The sequence below is a fragment of the Polypterus senegalus genome, chromosome 3 (genome assembly GCF_016835505.1).
Source record: "Polypterus senegalus isolate Bchr_013 chromosome 3, ASM1683550v1, whole genome shotgun sequence".
Lineage (NCBI taxonomy): Eukaryota > Metazoa > Chordata > Cladistia > Polypteriformes > Polypteridae > Polypterus > Polypterus senegalus.
In genome coordinates, this window is record NC_053156.1 from 258,736,012 (window position 1) to 258,754,093 (window position 18,082).

Below are 18,082 nucleotides of genomic sequence, written 5' to 3' on the forward strand. Positions count from 1 at the left end.
CAAAATTATGTCAGGGGTGTAGCCAGCCTCCCAGATGGAATGGGTCTTTTCCAGAATATTTGTCTTTTTTTAGTTAGCATGTTGGCACTGTTCATTTTCAATATATGTTATATATTTCCCTGGCCCAAGGGTTTCTTGTCAAAAGGTTAAAATAAACAGAGATACAAGATAAACCTACTGATACAGCAACATTTGTTATTAAGTGTGTAGGTTTGTCTTGCATTCTAATTCTTAAAATTGTATCAAATTATTGTTGATTTCAAAGCAAAATGCACCCAATAATTACTATAACTAAATGAAATAAATAAACCTTATAAAATAGAACACAGTGTTTGATAATACTTTACACTAATTGATATCATTAAATGTTACTTCTTTGTTTTATTCAGTTTAAATATTTAATATTTTTAAAATATTTTTAATTTGACTTTTGCAAGTTTTATTTTAAAAGTAACTTTTATTTAAGACTATTTCCTGTGCAGACTATTCCAGATTGCACATGTCAAAAAATCTTATTATTTATTTCAAAAGGTTTCTTTTCATCCTGGTTTTGTCACGTATCAATCAGTCAAATCTTTTTTATACATCATTGAAGTTTTTCAAATTGTAATAACTCCTTTTTATCTCTACTTTTCATGTGATTATTTTCTTCATAATTACCTTTATTTTTTTTCATTTTGGCACAAATGCCAAATGTCATTACAGTCGAGACTGCCAGTCTAGTTAATATTCAGATGTTAAATAATGTTTTCCCCAACTCTTTGCAACCCAATGGAACTGGCTAAATACATGACAGTTTAGCTAATAATATACTGCAGAACATGTCGGTTCAGTTGCAGTGTGCTGTGAGCTTGGGGTGATCCCTTGTTGATCTGGTCATAATATGTTTTTTAATTTTCTCTGTGACTTAGTGTTTGTAAATTTAGTTTTTTACTGTCTTATATTTGTGATACAGTACTTACTTGATATGCCTATGGGCATGTAAATTTTTCATTTTGGAATAATAATGTTTAGCTTAGCTCTGACCTTGACAATGATCACTGCCCAAAACCCTGGTCCGTTGACATACTGTATAGTGCAGACACTTCGTGATTTTTGGAATCACAGCTCAAACTTACATCCCCTTCACCCTGAATGCTACTAAAACAAAGGGTGATTTTTCAAAAACAAGGGCAAAGCAATTTTCAATGATAGTTGCCAAATGTAGTATGGACTACCTAAAAGAAAGAATAACCCCCACAGTTTTTAGTAAAATTGTAATCACTGTGCTAACACATATAATAGATATTATGTAACTATTCACTAAAAGATTTTTCTTCCTGATTTGCCTAACGTGTCCAAAATAAACCTAATCATAAGACCTGTAGTGCATATGCTCATATAACTTACTATAACCATTTTTTCAGGGTATCATAACTGATGTAAAATGGAATGCTATTACCAAGCATTAACAGAATTTCTAAAACTTTGTATTATACAAAGCACCCTGAGTGCCAAAGTGGTTAAAGCATGTTGATGAAATTGCTGTTTTAAATTAAAGCCTGAACAAGATAACTGTTTTCTATTCAACATATAAAATGTTTAGTAAATAAAGAGAGAGACTAAATACAATTTATAACAAAAATTGAACACCGATGGACAGCTGAATAGCGAAGGAAATCTAATTTAACTTGAAGTGACACAAAGTGCTTTGCAAAATAAACCCCTACAACATATATCTACAAAGAGGAAGGCCCAGTTGCAGTGTGGAGATGGAGACAAAGCTGACATATTGGATGAATTGATAAATTCAGCTTTTAAAAGTGAGTAGTCTGGATTTCTGCACAATATGGTACAGTTACTGCTGTCACAGAAACATTTTCAAAGGGCTGCTGAAACTTACATTTACACTCAACCCCCTTGATCTCTCTCACCTTAACTCTGGCCACAATAATTTCTTGGCCAGAAGTGGGTATAACCTGATTCAAGTCAGAACACATACTGAGTGTGGAGAACCCCATTCTGGGGTTCTAGGATAACCATTGTCACTGAAAAACTAGGTACATTTTTCATGTTCTTGTTCAGCATTTACAGTGAAGATCCAGAACTGCACTGGGGCTGTCTACAGCATTTGAAAAAATTTGTGGCATCTTGCCACTTTGCCATGAGACCTAAGAGTGTTGCCACTAAGGCACTGCTGTTGGCAACTCTTGATATCTGTTTCGTCATAGTCTGTTGGGGCATTTAGAAGGTTTTTCCAGTCATTACTGTGGGTTCTGTTTTTATACAGCCTGGTCCCTGGTGGGTCTTTCTCCCGCTACATGTCAAGTTATTGTTTTCTGTCCTGCATGGTTCTTGGCCTATTGGCTAATCTATCACACTTTCATTAACATAATTCATGGAAGATTCACATGTCAGTAAGGTTACATTTGTATTACTGTGCACAGCTGGTCTCACTTTGCATAAACTACTTTGACCTCCTGTTCATATTTATTTTATTTTCTCTTTTTATGTCCTGTTAACAATTGCATGTGTGGCTACTGTTTGGAGGGGTTGCTCCACAGGGAGGGAGTGGATTTAGAAAGAATACATAACAACAGTTGGCTGAGTCACTCTCCTACAGCAGTGCAATATTGTGTTTGTGCTGGATTTTCTTTGACATGGTAATGCTAAAAATATTTTTGTATTTTAAATTCAATGCAGATGTACCACTTATTAAAACTTTTCTAATAATGCACAGATAAAATTGGCCTGTGGGATATCATAGTACCCTGGTCCATTCAGTGGACTAGACTGAATTTATTTTCTCTTTCTGTCTCTTCCCTGCATATATTTGGTGCCACTTTTTGCCTCCCCAGCTTTCAACAACTTTATTTTTTATTGTAGCCAGTTTTAGGAGCCACACCATTTGCCTGTGAGCTGTATGTGTATATGTTTTATTGCTAAGTGACAGACAAAGTGAAGGAATAATATGAACACCTGTCAGTATTACATATGGTACTGCTATTTTTACACTGTGGTGGCTTGCACATGGTCTGCTTTTTGTCAATATCACTTCATCTTCATCCAGACAGAATGCTGCCTCAGTGGCATATTTAGGCTCTTATAACTTGGTGTGTTTGCAGCGCCTTTCCTTCTTTAGATATTACAGTAATGTCTATACTGGATTAAATATCACTGCTGTTGTCAGAAAAGTACCTTAGACTGGAAAACACCACTCACTTGACCTTCACCCAATTATTAATATTCTTTGTGGCGCAGACATGCTTGATGTTATTAATGCTATGCTGCATGTATACTATGTTTTTGTGTGTGTATATATGTGTGTGTGTGTGTATATATATATATATATATATATATATATATATATATATATATATATATATATATATATATATATATATATATATATATATACACAAACAGTACACACACACGTGAGCACACACACACACATATATATATATATATACGTTCCCAACTTGATTGAGCTTTACTGCTAAATGCTGATTGCTTCGTCTATGATTTGTCATAAAAATATGACCTTTTCTATCTATCTATCTATCTATCTATCTATCTATCTATCTATCTATCTATCTATCTATCTATCTATCTATCTATCTATCTATCTATCTATCTATCTATCTATCTAAAGTTCCCTAAAAAAACACTTTATTCACTCTCTCTCTCTCTCTCTCTCATAATCCTGGCATTTTGATACAAACATTTGCACATTTTCCCTACTCATTCCTAACTTCTACATTCATTAGGACGCTATTAAGGTGCAGCCTTTCAACCCCACCTTAGAGTTACCTTAGGGACAATTCCCAAAGCTACATTATTGGTGTGAAACACTTTCTGGAATTCCTGGAGTCTTCTTCCCAGGATGTCCTCAACTGTCTCTAGGGTTGCCTTAATCTCTAACTCTTAGTTCCTGTTTAAAAGGTTAAGCATTATTGGTTGCCCTAAAGTGACTTGTAATATATCCAACAAATGTCTAAATATACTTTATTGAACACAATGCCAACACCTAACATATAGGGGGCATTCTTTCAGTTTACTGACCCTCCCCCCTTGATATTTTCTAAATTGTGTCCTTAGAAATAACAATTTTATCTGACAGACTTTCCCCACAAGTAGGATGTACCGTTTTTACATTGTGTTTTTCTTTTGTTTTGAATTTAGGGTATTTTGAACTTAAAAGAAAGCTTCAGTTTCAAAAACAAGCTTATATTTCCAGGGCTAGAAAACACAAAGATAGGCTTACTGTCACAAAATAAGCATGACAGTCTTTTCTGATTAGGTGTGCAATTGATCTCTGCAAAGAAGTGGCACACCAGTACATTTTCTCCTTGCATTATATCCAACGCTCCCATAATAATAATAACTTCAATAAAATAAGAAAAGCGTTAGGTTTCTCAGTACTTTAAAAACTATTTTTCCTTGTTTTAGATTGTCTCTCGGGCACTGCACTACAGATAATGACCAGTCGCTGCCATGGAAAGAGAAGCTGCAATATACTGGCTAATTCCCATGAATTTGGAGATCCTTGTTATCCTGGCATTCGTAAATATCTCAATGTTATTTACACTTGTGGTGAGTTCCAGTTTATTTTATGCAAAGTTCATTAGTTAATTTTTTTAACTAATTTTTTGAATCAAGAGTTTTTGACCTGGGTTTTTATTTTGTTTGTTTTTGTTGTTGCCTTTGTTTGTTTTGGCACAATTTACAGAGCTCATTCTGTAGATTCAGTTATATTTTAGATGTACTGCGGTTCATTACATTGGTGATGATCTGTGCTGAAGTGCTAGTAAAAAGCAATAAACCTGACAGTTTTGGTGTTCATATAGCATCATACTCATTCAGTCTTTAAGTAATCATATTATGGCAGTAGTTCTCATCCTGTGGGGTGGGCCCCCCTAGGGCGGGCGCGAAGATGTGAAAAAAAGAAAACAAGATTCAAAAATATGAAAAAAATATCTGTTGAAACCAAAACAAATGAATTTAAACTACATTCTGATACTAGAACAATAAATATGGAGTTAGATAAATGTCGATAAAAGTTAAGTAGGTATAATAAAATATGCATCTACATTTCAAAAAAATGTTGGGGGGGGGGGCGCGATTAAAACTGTTATGAAAACTCGCAAGTACTTAAAGGTTGAGAAACACTGTATTATGGTTTACCAAAACTGCAAACAAATAAATAAAATTTCACCACTGACGTGTTTCTGACACTTTTTATAGATAAATTTTGTCAATGTAAACTAAATAATGTGCTTTTAAAGCTGCTAGGGCCATATGTAAAAGTGTCAGTTTCTCCACAAAACACTTACTGGCTTATACTGTACATCACTTGTTATTAAAGGCAGAGTATGACCTGGCTGCATCTTAGGTAACATCTCATAAAAGCGATGGATATCCTGTACTCTGTATTATGTGCAGAAATTGAAAAGTTGAAAAGTTTAATTTCAGTATCTGTGTAGTGTCTCAGGAAAGAAGATCTGACCTGTTTAGCTTTTTATACATAAAAGATAACACTTTTATCGCAACAGCGAAGTTGGGGTGACTTTCCTAAAAACATCATAGTAAACTCCATCTTAAGTTTGATTTTTATTTCTTATTATTTATTTTATTTCTTCTTTCTAAGATCATGTCTGAAGTACCATGTGAAATCCTTTGTTATTTGTATGTTCCTTAACACATTCATTAATTTCAAAGGTTTCTTAAACTGGCTCCCCCTTGTGGCAACCTTAGCAGCAGGCAGTGCAATAAAATGATGTCATGACAATGTCTGAAAGGTTACACTACTAAGATTTATAATTAATAATAGGATATAATTTTACACTGAAATTCAGTAACTTGCTAAGTTCATTTAATGTAAATAATCGCTGCTGTTAAAAATTACAAATTTATAAGTTGATAATATCTCTATGTTCTTTAAAAGAAGAATCTGTATTTTAACATTGCAGATAGCTTACTTAACTTCACAAACACAGCACAGCTACATTTTTTATGGTAAATATTTATGTTATAGCTGGTATCCATTCATACTTCCAGCATTTTAGAGTCTTGATACAGCTGCCATCAGTGTTTTGCTGCAATGAGTGTACAAGTTATTTGAAGTCATGAAAGATTAATATTGTGTTCGGGGGAGGATCCAGATTGCATTCATCCAGGCCAATGTATGCATGTTATTTGACACCTGACTATAACTAACCTGTAGGTGGTGTCCGAAAAAATATACAACATGGCATATCAGCAAACCTTCAGTGGGATAGAACACAATATTGGTTTATAGAAAAATGTGCTTTAGCTGTCTTTGTAAATCTTTGGGTGGCAACATATTTTCACCTCAGCGTGGTGGCTGTGATAGTCGTGTGTGCAATGTTGCACAACATTGCTGTTATATCAGGCATATCCCAATAAAAATGAAAAAAGGAAGGGAGGGTGTAAATGGAAAAAAATCCTGATCTTAGAGCAGAAGTTGTATGTCCGGCTGGTGTGGAGGCATCATCAGTACCATTTTTACATACTGTAATTAGTTTGTATAGTTCACTGGTTTGTCATTAAAAGACTTTTAATTTTACTGTATTTGATTTATTCCCTATATATCTGTGAAATAAACAAACCTTGCTTGGAGTGTATAAATTTGTAATACAGACACAATTGCACAGGCCCAAGTCCCAATATACTTGAAGGGTTTATTGGCATCCAGGTACCTTCTCAATTCTTACAATGAACATTTCATTCACCTTCTACTCCTCTAAACCAACTTTGTCCTCTTCCACCCGACTTTGAATTACCTGGCTGAGATTGGGTGGCTTCTTTTATCTAAGACCTGGGAGTACTTCTGGCGCGGGGGGCATAGACCATTGGAAACACTTCTGGATCAAGTGGATGTTCCAGAGAGTAGGGAATGTGAATTCCAGCAGCTGCCACTGGCTGCTCTAATGAAACTGAAACTACAACTGGGACTACAAATCCCAGCATATGTTTCAGTCATCTTCATATTGCTAGCAATGCACTCAGAAAGATGTGGCTGAATGTCTGCCATCAGAATTGACTGGTCATGAAATTAGGGACTTGTTCCACTCTTATAGCCATTAAACACCTTAATTTTGTTTGAGTTCTGTTTTACAGCAACCAATGAGTCTAGCTGTAAGAGTAAGCATGTTCCGATCTGTTTATTTTCCTGTTCACAATAATGCTTGTTTTTTGTACGAGTCTACTAAGGAAATAATAATGATAGTTTTTTATTAAGCAGTCTTTTAAGATTATGGATTTCAATTACTATTCCAAGTGTTTTTGAGTATGGTCTCTTTTTGTGCAGTATACAAAAATACTAAGCTTCCTTGTCTGAGAGAAGATATTACTGAAGGTCAGGACCAACTTTTTCATCTACATGCCATCATGTTGCATACAAAAAACAGTGTACTATAGAATTGGTTAATTTCTGACAAGGCACCAAAGATCCAAAAGTTCTTAAATACAGGAAAGTTCCTCTATTTTATACCTTATATAGAGTAAAAATAAGCATAATGTTATCTGAGATGACAAAGAATGAGATAGCACAGAAGAGATGTAGGTAGCCACCCATAAACTTGCTTTTCTAATTTTTTTTTTGTCCTGAAAAACCTTTCTAGGTAATTATTTTCCTACTGTGGTTTACGGATGTATTTGCTGTGGTTGTAGACTTTTTAGAAACTTGTGGTAATGCATCGAATTGTTTAATTTCCTTGTTCTCCTTTAGCTTGATATCTGCAAAATACATTAAATATACAGAATTAAATATAAACTTAATTTTCCAATATATATTTCTTCAACATTACTAAAAACTTAACTGATGTATTCTTTAAGCATGATACTTGAAACCCTCTCTATTATAGAAAAGGTTCTGGTCTCCCTACGTTAGGGGCAGGCAGGACAATACCCCCCTCCATTCTCAGCAGATATTGCTGTTTTGCAATAATTAAATAAGTAGTAAACTCTTCTAAGTAATTTAAAGTATTGTTTAATTGTTTATTGGCAAACTTAGTCTTCATAATTTCTTATCTAGAAAAAATATTTCTTTTTAGGGCTTGAAAACGTGTCTAGTGCTGCTGTCCAGTCTCCAGTTTCCTTTTGACCCCACAGTGTTTTGGCATACCTTTGTTCACTTCTATGTGTGCAGCCTGAACTTTTCAGTTCCGCCTTGCAGCTTGAAGGATAGACTCTCTCAAGTACCCATTGTCTGAATTTTTCATGATGCTCTTAAAAGGCTGCATGAACTTGTTCATCTCACTGCAGTGGCACAGTTACCATCAACATTATGTTGAACCATTTTGATCATCATTCAAGTATGATACAATTTAACACTTTCCTATTAGACAAAAACTGGATATTAAACATTTGGAACCACATCGGCCTGAAAGATTACATTCTGTGTTCTGGGATCGAAATGTGAATGTGTAGAGTGTTCTGTATTAATAAACTGATCATCTCACTGGTGACTATATGAATGTTCATGTCAGTAGGACAGTTTATTATTAAACTCTAGATACAAACTTTCCAGTTAACAAAAGCTTGTACAAATATTTTAAATTACCATTAAATAAAAAGGCCAATTACTTTGAAGAATTATATTCTCCTCATTATATCAAACTGTTGATTCCAGTTAAATTGTTTGCAGCGTTATAATTATTATTCATTTAGTAGACAGACACCTTTACGCAGGAAATCTCAGAAAAGGATATATATGTAGTTTACACCATCTAATTACTTGCTGACAAGTTAACAGTCGTTACTAATGTTTAACATTGTTTAATAGTGCTTACTTTGTTTTAGTGTTGTAGTATGAAGTTGGGCAAATGACTAGAAAAAAATCTTGTGATGTACTGGCTGGTGTGCAAGGAGTTGTCAGGTAGGCAATGATGGTGCAGAATGGGGTCAGGACCCAGAAGGGCACAAGCTCAAGGGAGAGGAGGACAGAAAGAGAAAGAGAGTGAAGCAGACAGAGGAGGGAGGGTGGTGAGAACTAATGTAGAGCAACAAATACTGTAACATTCTCTTATGATACTAAAGGATGGAAAGGAGGGATGGAATGCTTCACCCTTCCAGTAATTAGAGGGGAATGCCACAAAAAGTGGGCAGGGGGACAACAAAACAGCTCTCTTAGTGAATGATCATGACATAGAAATGGGACTATGTGGCCCTTCTAAATGTGATGTCTAGGAGGTTTACCCCAAAGTCAGTTGTTTCTCTGCAGGGTAAGGTAACACACACTTCCTGAACATAGTAAAGGGACTGCATGTCTTTTAATTAAGATAGCCTTGACTGCCTTTTTAGGGGTGATCTCAGTAACCCCTAAAAAGACATGATTGTCTGAAGGCTCCAAGGCTGAACTGACCTTCTGAACTAATTCTAGTTTTGGGTGAGTGAGTTCAATGCTTTCTTATGCTAGAGGTTTTTTCATTCTAGAATCATCAGGTGAGTTAGGTCAAGAGCTTACTGTTAGGAAGAAGAAAAATAAGGTTGTTTTTGTGCAGTACTTTACACTGTGTGTGTTACCCCACTGCGGTGACAGGGTTTTCAAATTCTGTATTTTGAGAGAAAGACATCCAACAACATTTTTGATTTCATCAGTCTAGTTTTTGTATGTATTGTTCTCTCTGTCTTCTTTGATCCTCTTTGTATTTTAAAAAAATTTTTCAATATTTTCACCTCCTTACAGTTATTTTGTTCACATCCTCCTGATCGCTTATCTGTTTTAAGTGATCGTGTCTTTAAGTGTAACTAAGGGGTTTACTAGAAGATTCCATTAAATTTAAGGGACTCTCTAGACTTTAGAGGTCCATTTTTGAGCCCAGAACCTTGTCACAACATTCTGTACCCCCACAAAACAAACAAGGTATTTTAACGTTAGTGTTGTTCTTTGAGTATGAAAGTTAAAAATCATATTTCTCCTGTAAATAAGAAGAGTTAATAAAAGTATTGTATTGTAACATATTCTGGAAACTTCTGAAGATGTTTTTCTGGATTGATTTCATTAGTTCAGCAGTTGGCGTGCTTCCAACTGTAATTTCCCTGCAGGGAGCTTCTCCTCTTGAAAGACATTTTTGTAAGGGTTGTAAGAGAGCCAAACATTACTTGAAAACGTTTCCTTTGGAGACTGGAAAAGACAAGATAATATTTTCAAAATAAATTAAACATTAGATAAATTATATCATTGTGGACAAAATTAAGCCCCTGCCTTAGTAAAATAAATATTTTCTCCTAATTGTTGGCAACCATATATGTTATTCTGACATTGGGAATTCCCTTTTGCAAAAGTATGTTAACATCGCTGTTTAAATCTAATCTGACCATGTGTTTTTAATCTATGGACACTTCAGGTGTTTATTTCTATTTTGTTAGCTTACTTCAGCATGTGTAAAGGAATCCCACCTCGCAGTCAGCATTACAAGCAACCAGGGGTGTTAAATTATGTTAATAGGGTGTGCCCTGGATGTGTTAACTCTAGAAACACGGTAGTGGGAACAGGGCAATAGCAAAATATTACTAAATTAACAGAATCTTCTCAGTTAAGCAGCTGCTAAAGGGGAGGCCTGTTACAGTATTTAAGGCCCCATGCTATGCATTACGTTGGCCAGACTGAATGCGGGTTACTTAATTCTTTAAATATGTACTATGGTTGTGGATTTCAGAGATACCTAGGACTGGTAAGAGGAGTTCCAAGAGAACAGCCCTGGGATTTCAGGAGTTATTACTTGAGTGGACTTGGAGTTAGAAGAATTGATAATGGAAGAAAAGCTAGAGGTATTGTTACAGATTACTAAAAAGGATTGCTTGTGAAAGTGCATAAATAGTTCAACAGAGGTACAGATCCTGTTTAGGTTATTTGTATTCCTTTATTTCGTACTGTCTGCTACTCCTTGTGTTTTACAATTCCTTGTGTTCTTTATTTTACTAATGAGCAGACCTTTTTAGTATTTCTTTGGCCTTCCTGGTATTATTTGAGGAAGCCTTGTAAATGTTCCAGGCCACAGGATCTTCATTTATAAATAATCTCCCTGTACTTGATTTCAGTTTTACATATAATATTTTCAAACCCAAAAAAACAAAGTCACAGATAAATTGATTTGGAGCCAATCCATTGGTTGTCATCTTGGTCCAGAGTCAATCTGAAATCACAATTTAATCTAATTCTAACATCTGTGGGAACATTGGAGGAAACTTGAAGTACCAAGAAAACTTCACACAAACATGCAGACTGTGCAATAATGATGACCAGGCTTAGAATTCAATCCCAGGGATTTTGACCCTGGCTCCATGAGGCAGCAATGGTAATCACTCAACCAAGGTAATGGGATTTTACATATTTTTGTATTTTTTCTGGAGTTGTTTACGTTGTGGTTAACCAGTCATCTTCTCTTAAATTTCTGTTTACTCCACAGCAAAGGCAGAGATCAATTCTAAGTAACTTTTCACAAGTTTTTGCCATATATTAATTTTGTCAGTAAAAGTATTACCACTCTACACCTATGAAATTTATGGAAATGGACTATAATACACACAGTATATTCATAATGTTGCATACGGACCAAGCTTTTCATTTTCCTCAATTGCAAGTTTTATATTCAATAAATTGGTGTATATTTCTAGGTTTCTGTTTTTGAGCGACAGCTAGTAAGCAACTTTATTGAAATATTGTCTCATTAATTTTGAACAGAGACATGTGAATGACAAAAAATGCAGTGTTTTTAGTGACAGTAAACAGGAACAAATTCCGTGTTCAAATACAGAAAACCATTCATCACAGCACATGGCATTTTTTCTGTGGTAAATACTGCTGATTATGACAGGACCTTATATTTGTATCAGCAAGTTAACTAAATTAATTTTCTAATGTGATTTTGCTGTGTGTTAGTATTTTTAGCACTGTAAATTTACGAATAAGTAAATGCAATATAAAAAGTTTTTTCTTTTTTAGTAGGGTTTTCACCTCTTTACCTTTTTTTTTTTTTATAATCGTAACATTTAAACATTGCCAGGTATTTTGTTATACATTCACACCTTGTCACAGCCTAGTTATTTCTGAGGCTTTTTGGAGTTGAACTTGTAAGCATGGTTTGAAAAACAGGTGAACTGGGGTGATCAGTCCATCTGAATGAGGCACACCATCCTAAAAAAAGGGCATTGGTGAAAATTTAAAGGATAACAATATGTAAAGTGTTTGTTTTTTAATATATACAGTGCATCCGGAAAGTACAGTGGAACCTCGGTTTGTGAGCATAATTCGTTCCGGAAACATGCTCACAGTCCAAAGCACTCAAATATCAAAGTGAATTTCCCCCTAAGAAATAATGGAAACTCAGATGATTTCGTTCCACAACCCAAAACTATTCATATAAAAATGATTAAAACAAAACATAAAGTAAAAATACATAAAACAAATCAACCTGCACTTTACCTTTAAAAAGAATCATAGCTGGTGTGAGTGAGTTTCTAAACTCATGTGGGATTCCACCCATCGGGACGACACGCGGAAGAGTGTCCCGAAGCAATCGCAGTCTCCCAGTGTTGTAGCAGTTCGCTGTATAAGCACATCCAAAAAGATCACAGACATGCTATAAGCGCCTGCCGTCGATGGGTGATACAAGGAACATTATAAAGATCCCGCTACAATAAATAACAGCGCTGTTGCTGTTTCAAGCTGAATAAAGCTGAGACTCAGCTTCGTGTTTTGGGGCTCAAGATGGGGACTCGCATTTCACAGCACACACGTGCACACGCACACACACACACACACACACACACAGTCACAGTGTTGTAGTAAATAGTATACGCTTGTACGGATGTTGACTATATGAGTGAGGCACACAGACTCAGATGGAGAATAGGAGACGATTGCCCTCCAGAGAAGAGAGAGAGAGAGAGAGAGAGAGACGCGAGCGAGCGAGAGAGATAAGGAGAGAGAGAGAGAGAGAGACGCACTGTGCGCCAGCGAGAGAGATAAGGAGAGAGAGAGAGAGAGAGAGAGAGAGAGACAGACAGACAGACACACACACACACGCGCGCACGCGCGAGAGAGAGAGAAGAACCATCAGCTCAGTTGTGATCACATGACGCTCAGCAGACAAAGCGTAACCATACTACTCGTATTGCAAGACATCGCTCGTTTATCAAGTCAAAATTTATTAAAAAATTTAGCTTGTCTTGCAAAACACTCATAAACCAAGTTACTCGTAAACCGAGGTTCCACTGTATTCACAGTGCATCACTTTTTCCACATTTTGTTATGTTACAGCCTTATTCCAAAATAGATTAATTTCATTTTTTTCCTCAGAATTCTACACACAACACCCCATAATGACAGCGTGAAAAAAGTTTACTTGAGGTTTTTGCAAATTTATTAAAAATAAAAAAACCTGAGAAATCACATGTACATAAGTATTCACAGCTTTTGCTCAATACTTTGTCGATGCACCTTTGGCAGCAATTACAGCCTCAAGTCTTTTTGAATATGATGCCACAAGCTTGGCACACCTATCTTTGGCCAGTTTCGCCCATTCCTCTTTGCAGCACCTCTCAAGCTCCATCAGGTGGGATGGGAAGCCTCGGTGCACAGCCATTTTAAGATCTCTCCAGAGATGTTCAATCGGATTCAAGTCTGGGCTCTGGCTGGGCCACTCAAGCACATTCACAGAGTTGTCCTGAAGCCACTCCTTTGATATCTTGGCTGTGTGCTTAGGATCGTTGTCCTGCTGAAAGATGAACCGTCGCCCCAGTCTGAGGTCAAGAGTGCTCTGGAGCAGGTTTTCATCCAGGATGTCTCTGTACATTGCTGCCGTCATCTTTCTCTTTATCCTGACTAGTCTCCCAGTTTCTGCCACTGAAAAACATCCCCACAGCATGATGTTGCCACCACCATGCTTCACTGTAGGGATGGTATTGGCCTGGTGATAAGCGGTGCCTGGTTTCCTCCAAACATGATGCCTGGAATTCACACCAAAGAGTTCAATCTTTGTCTCATCAGACCATAGAATTTTTTTTCTCATGGTCTAAGAGTCCTTCAGATGCCTTTTGGCAAACTCCAGGCGGGGTGCCATGTGCCTTTTACTATGGAGTGGCTTCCGTCTGGCCACTCTACCATACAGGCCTGACTTGTGGATTGCTGCAGAGATGGTTGTCCTTCTGGAAAGTTGTCCTCTATCCACAGAGGACCTCTGGAGCTCTGACAGAGTGACCATCGGGTTCTTGGTCACCTCCCTGACTAAGGCCCTGCTCCCCCGATCGCTCAGTTTAGATGGCCGGCCGGCTCTAGGAAGAGTCCTGGTGATTTTGAACTTCTTCCACTTACGGATGATGGAGGCCACTGTGCTCATTGGGACCTTCAAAGCAGCAGAAATTTTTCTGTAACCTTCCCCAAATTTGTGCCTTGAGACAATCCTGTCTCGGAGGTCTACTGACAGTTCCTTTGACTTCATGCTTGATTTGTGCTCTGACATTAACTGTCAACTGTGGGACCTTATATAGACAGGTGTGGGCATTTCCAAATCATGTCCAATCAACTGAATTTACCACAGGTGGACTCCAACTAAGTTGCAGAAACATTTCAAGGATGATCAGGGGAAACAGGATGCACCTGAGCTCAATTTTGAGCTTCATGGCAAAGGCTGTGAATACTTATGTACATGTGCTTTCTCGATTTTTTTTTTTTTAATATTTGCAAAAACCTCAAGTAAACATTTTCACATTGTCATTATGGGGTGTTGTGTGTAGAATTCTGAGGAAAGAAATGAATTTAATACATTTTGGAATAAGCCTGTAACATAACAAAATGTGGAAAAAGTGATGCGCTGTGAATACTTTTCAGATGCACTGTATACAGTATGTGTGTAATTTAAGTATAAAACAAATTGTAAATTTCTCATTTCTGTTTCAGTTTTGTGTAGTGCACTATATAGTGTGTGTTAGTTCTAAATCTGATACAGCTGCATTCCTATTACAAATTGTCATGTACTGTCATTTTTCTCTTCAGATGTTTGGGTGAAAAGGCACACAAATGTATCACATACTGTTTAGTTACCTGAGTTAACAAGCCCCTTGATTTGATGGCTGTCAAGATGTGATTACCCTTGAAAGCCTCAGCATGTGCAGTATTTCTTGCTAAACATGCTCCATTTCTGCGTTAAAAGGCTTAGTATCAAAAGTAGCTAGTTAATGCTTTCTGTTTTGGCATATGTGACATTTTTGTATTGAGTATAAAACTTGTTATCAATCTATGTTTTATGCAATTTTCTGCTGATCTGGGATATTATTTTGGTTAAATCTGAATGCCTGCTGTGTCTTGTTAGGTCAAGTACTATATGCTATTACATTCTGAAAGAACCTCAACTCTGTCATAGTAGAATCTGTCCATTTACTTTCTTAAATGGTTTGTCCAGTTTAAGGTCAAAGGTAGTCAGTCTTTTGTTGATTGCACTGAAAATAGAGCCACATACTTGTATTAGGACAGTTTAAAATAGCCAAACGATGTTTTTGCACCATAGCAGAAAATCAGAGCCACCCCTGGAAGAACTCACATACACCCGGTAAGAAGTAATAAATCATTTACATTGGTGTCAACTGTTTTACTACTGTAGTCAAGAAACTGTGTGCACTGCTTGTCCACTAATTCAAAAAAACATACAAGTTAATTACGCCATTAAAACAAGCAGTTGACATGATATTCTGAAGAATTTTTTATTATGCATACTGTAGGTCAGCACAGATTGATGAGTCACGTTTTCAGGCTCAGATTATGAGAGTAAAAAGAATGGAATCTATTTAACCTAATGACAGGCAGCTGCACTTTGAAGATTAGCAATTCATCATGAAAGACCACCAGTTGAATCTTATTGGAAAGATTTTGTTCAATGCATTTTTCTCACACATAACCACATGGACTGCACAACTATTATGCAGTTAATGTATCAGATACAGACATTGCTTATCTGCATGTATATTAAAAAGGATGACATTGTCTCTCTGCTGAAACTGACTCTTGTTGTTTAATCAACAGAAATTTACTGTATCTTATTATCAACATCTTAAGACACTAAGGATTTGGTTAATAATATAATTGACAAGACTTATCAGTAAACAGTAGCCATTTTAGTAAATTCTACATTAGAAATACAAATAAAACAAAAATATGTTTGTACAGTATCTATAGTATAACATAGTATGTAGTTATGTCCCACATGCACTTCATGAAATTGCAGTGCAGGTATGTCAATGTGACTGTGGTGGACTGGCTTTCCATCATTTCATCCAGGGCTCATTCTATCCCTGCACTTATTGCTCTCCAGATAAAATATGTTGCCAAGGATTGGGTGAAGGGTTGAACATAAGCTGTGGTTTGGGAAGGTTCCACTGCTGCTGTCTCAGGGAGGAGAAGTGGCTGAGAGGGAATGTTGCCCTGAGTGACTTCCTGAGATGCCTTTGTCAACAAGGAATGGAAACGAAGAAGATATAAGCAACATGAAGGTGTGAAACGTAGTCAGCCATTTTGTTTTGACAATGTAGACATGAGAACCATAAATGTAATTCATGATGAAGCTGCATAAAGTATATATAGACAGTTTTAATAATGTTAAAATGAAGTAAAATAGAATATAATTTGGCATTGCAAGGGCAACACATATTTTCACAATTGTACTAGAAAGTAGTTAATGAAACCAGAATCATACAATCCAGAATCATAACAGGACAGGCTCTCATGAGCTTTTCAAAACCAAACCTATTTGATTTCAGATAGGTACTATATTGTATATATTAAAACAATTAAAGGAAATAATGAAAAAAGTACTTATCTGCTTATTTCTATAATTCTTACAACAGGTCAAACAAGACAGTATTATGGATTAGGAAATATAAAGTCATACTAACTATCTTCCTGACTAACTCGTTATTCTTATTGATCGGTTCATTTGATTACTTGAATTAAATAGAAATTAGATAATTCATAAATGTATTTAAAAGATGATTTAGAACTACTGTAAAAACAAGAACAAAATAAAGGGTACTGCATTACAGTTACCTAATTTCCTTGATTACACATTTTTACCACTCCTCTTTATAGACTTTATTAAATAAAGGGAAACTAAATTACTTATGTACATACAAAACAGTAAAATGTGGAAATGATAAAGAAGGATATTGTCTAGTTAATGAATAAAACCAAGCAAAACCAATTCATTTTGAACGTGTCAGTGTCACCACTTATTCTGAAATGGCTCAAAGCTAGTCTTGATGTAGTTGCGGAGGCAGCTTAGTTTCAGCCTGTGGGCCAATGTGTGACCCTAAGCAATTTACTTAAGCTGACTGTGCAGCAGTTGGAAAGGTGCTTTATAAATAAAATGTATTAATATTGCTATTATTATGTAAGCAGTTGTAAAGAATACTTGTCTCAGATGTAGGTGTCAGCCAAACAGCAGTAATAATAATAATAATAATAATACACAAGGAAAATTGTTTAATTAAACCAGTAAAAACTGTTGCAAGTTAAATGATGTGTTTAGATAGTCAGCAGTAGCATTAAGCAGTAAACGAAATGGAAGTTACTTTTTTATTATTTCTCTGGAAGTGATTGTGCTTAGTGCATCACTCCATTTTCTTTACACATTTTATGCTATTTTTTTTTACTTCTTCATTTTCATCTTAATTGTTCCTGCTAATTGTAAAAATTAGCGGATGGTAGATTCCAAATTTGAAAGACTAAGCTTTGTGGGGGCTGTTTAATATTAGCTGAACAGTAAAGTAATCTTTGAACATGAACAATTATTGTGGTATTTCCTGAATTCCTGTATTTCTAAAGTTAGGAGCCGTTCTTGTAGCATTTCCAGTAAATCTCAATATAAAAACCATGTGCATGCAACTGTTAATCTTCTTATTTGTAAATTAACTGAGAAAGTTGAAGAGCATTTTAATGTATGCTTAATCAAGATTTTTTTTCAGTTACAGCTTTTTAAAAATAAATTCCATTAAAACAATTTAAGTCAAACCTAAAATAGAACAAAGTATAAATGTTAATCAAAAGGCAAAAAAAAGTTTTCTTCATAAGATAAATCAAATATTA

At 35.7% G+C, this 18,082-nt stretch overlaps 1 protein-coding gene across 3 annotated transcripts in view; it reads left to right on the top strand.

Moving 5' to 3' along the window:
* The window catches only part of LOC120526083 (protein eva-1 homolog A-like), a 258,671-nt gene that overhangs the window by 117,678 nt on the left and 122,911 nt on the right, over positions 1-18,082 (top strand). For 2 of the 3 annotated variants that reach the window (XM_039748973.1, XM_039748974.1), the window contains one exon: positions 4,432-4,575. The exons of the other annotated variant lie outside the window; for it this stretch is intronic. In XM_039748973.1, coding sequence (XP_039604907.1) covers positions 4,432-4,575 — 144 coding nt within the window. The remainder of the gene's footprint in view (positions 1-4,431; positions 4,576-18,082) is intronic. 3 annotated transcript variants of the gene reach the window in all.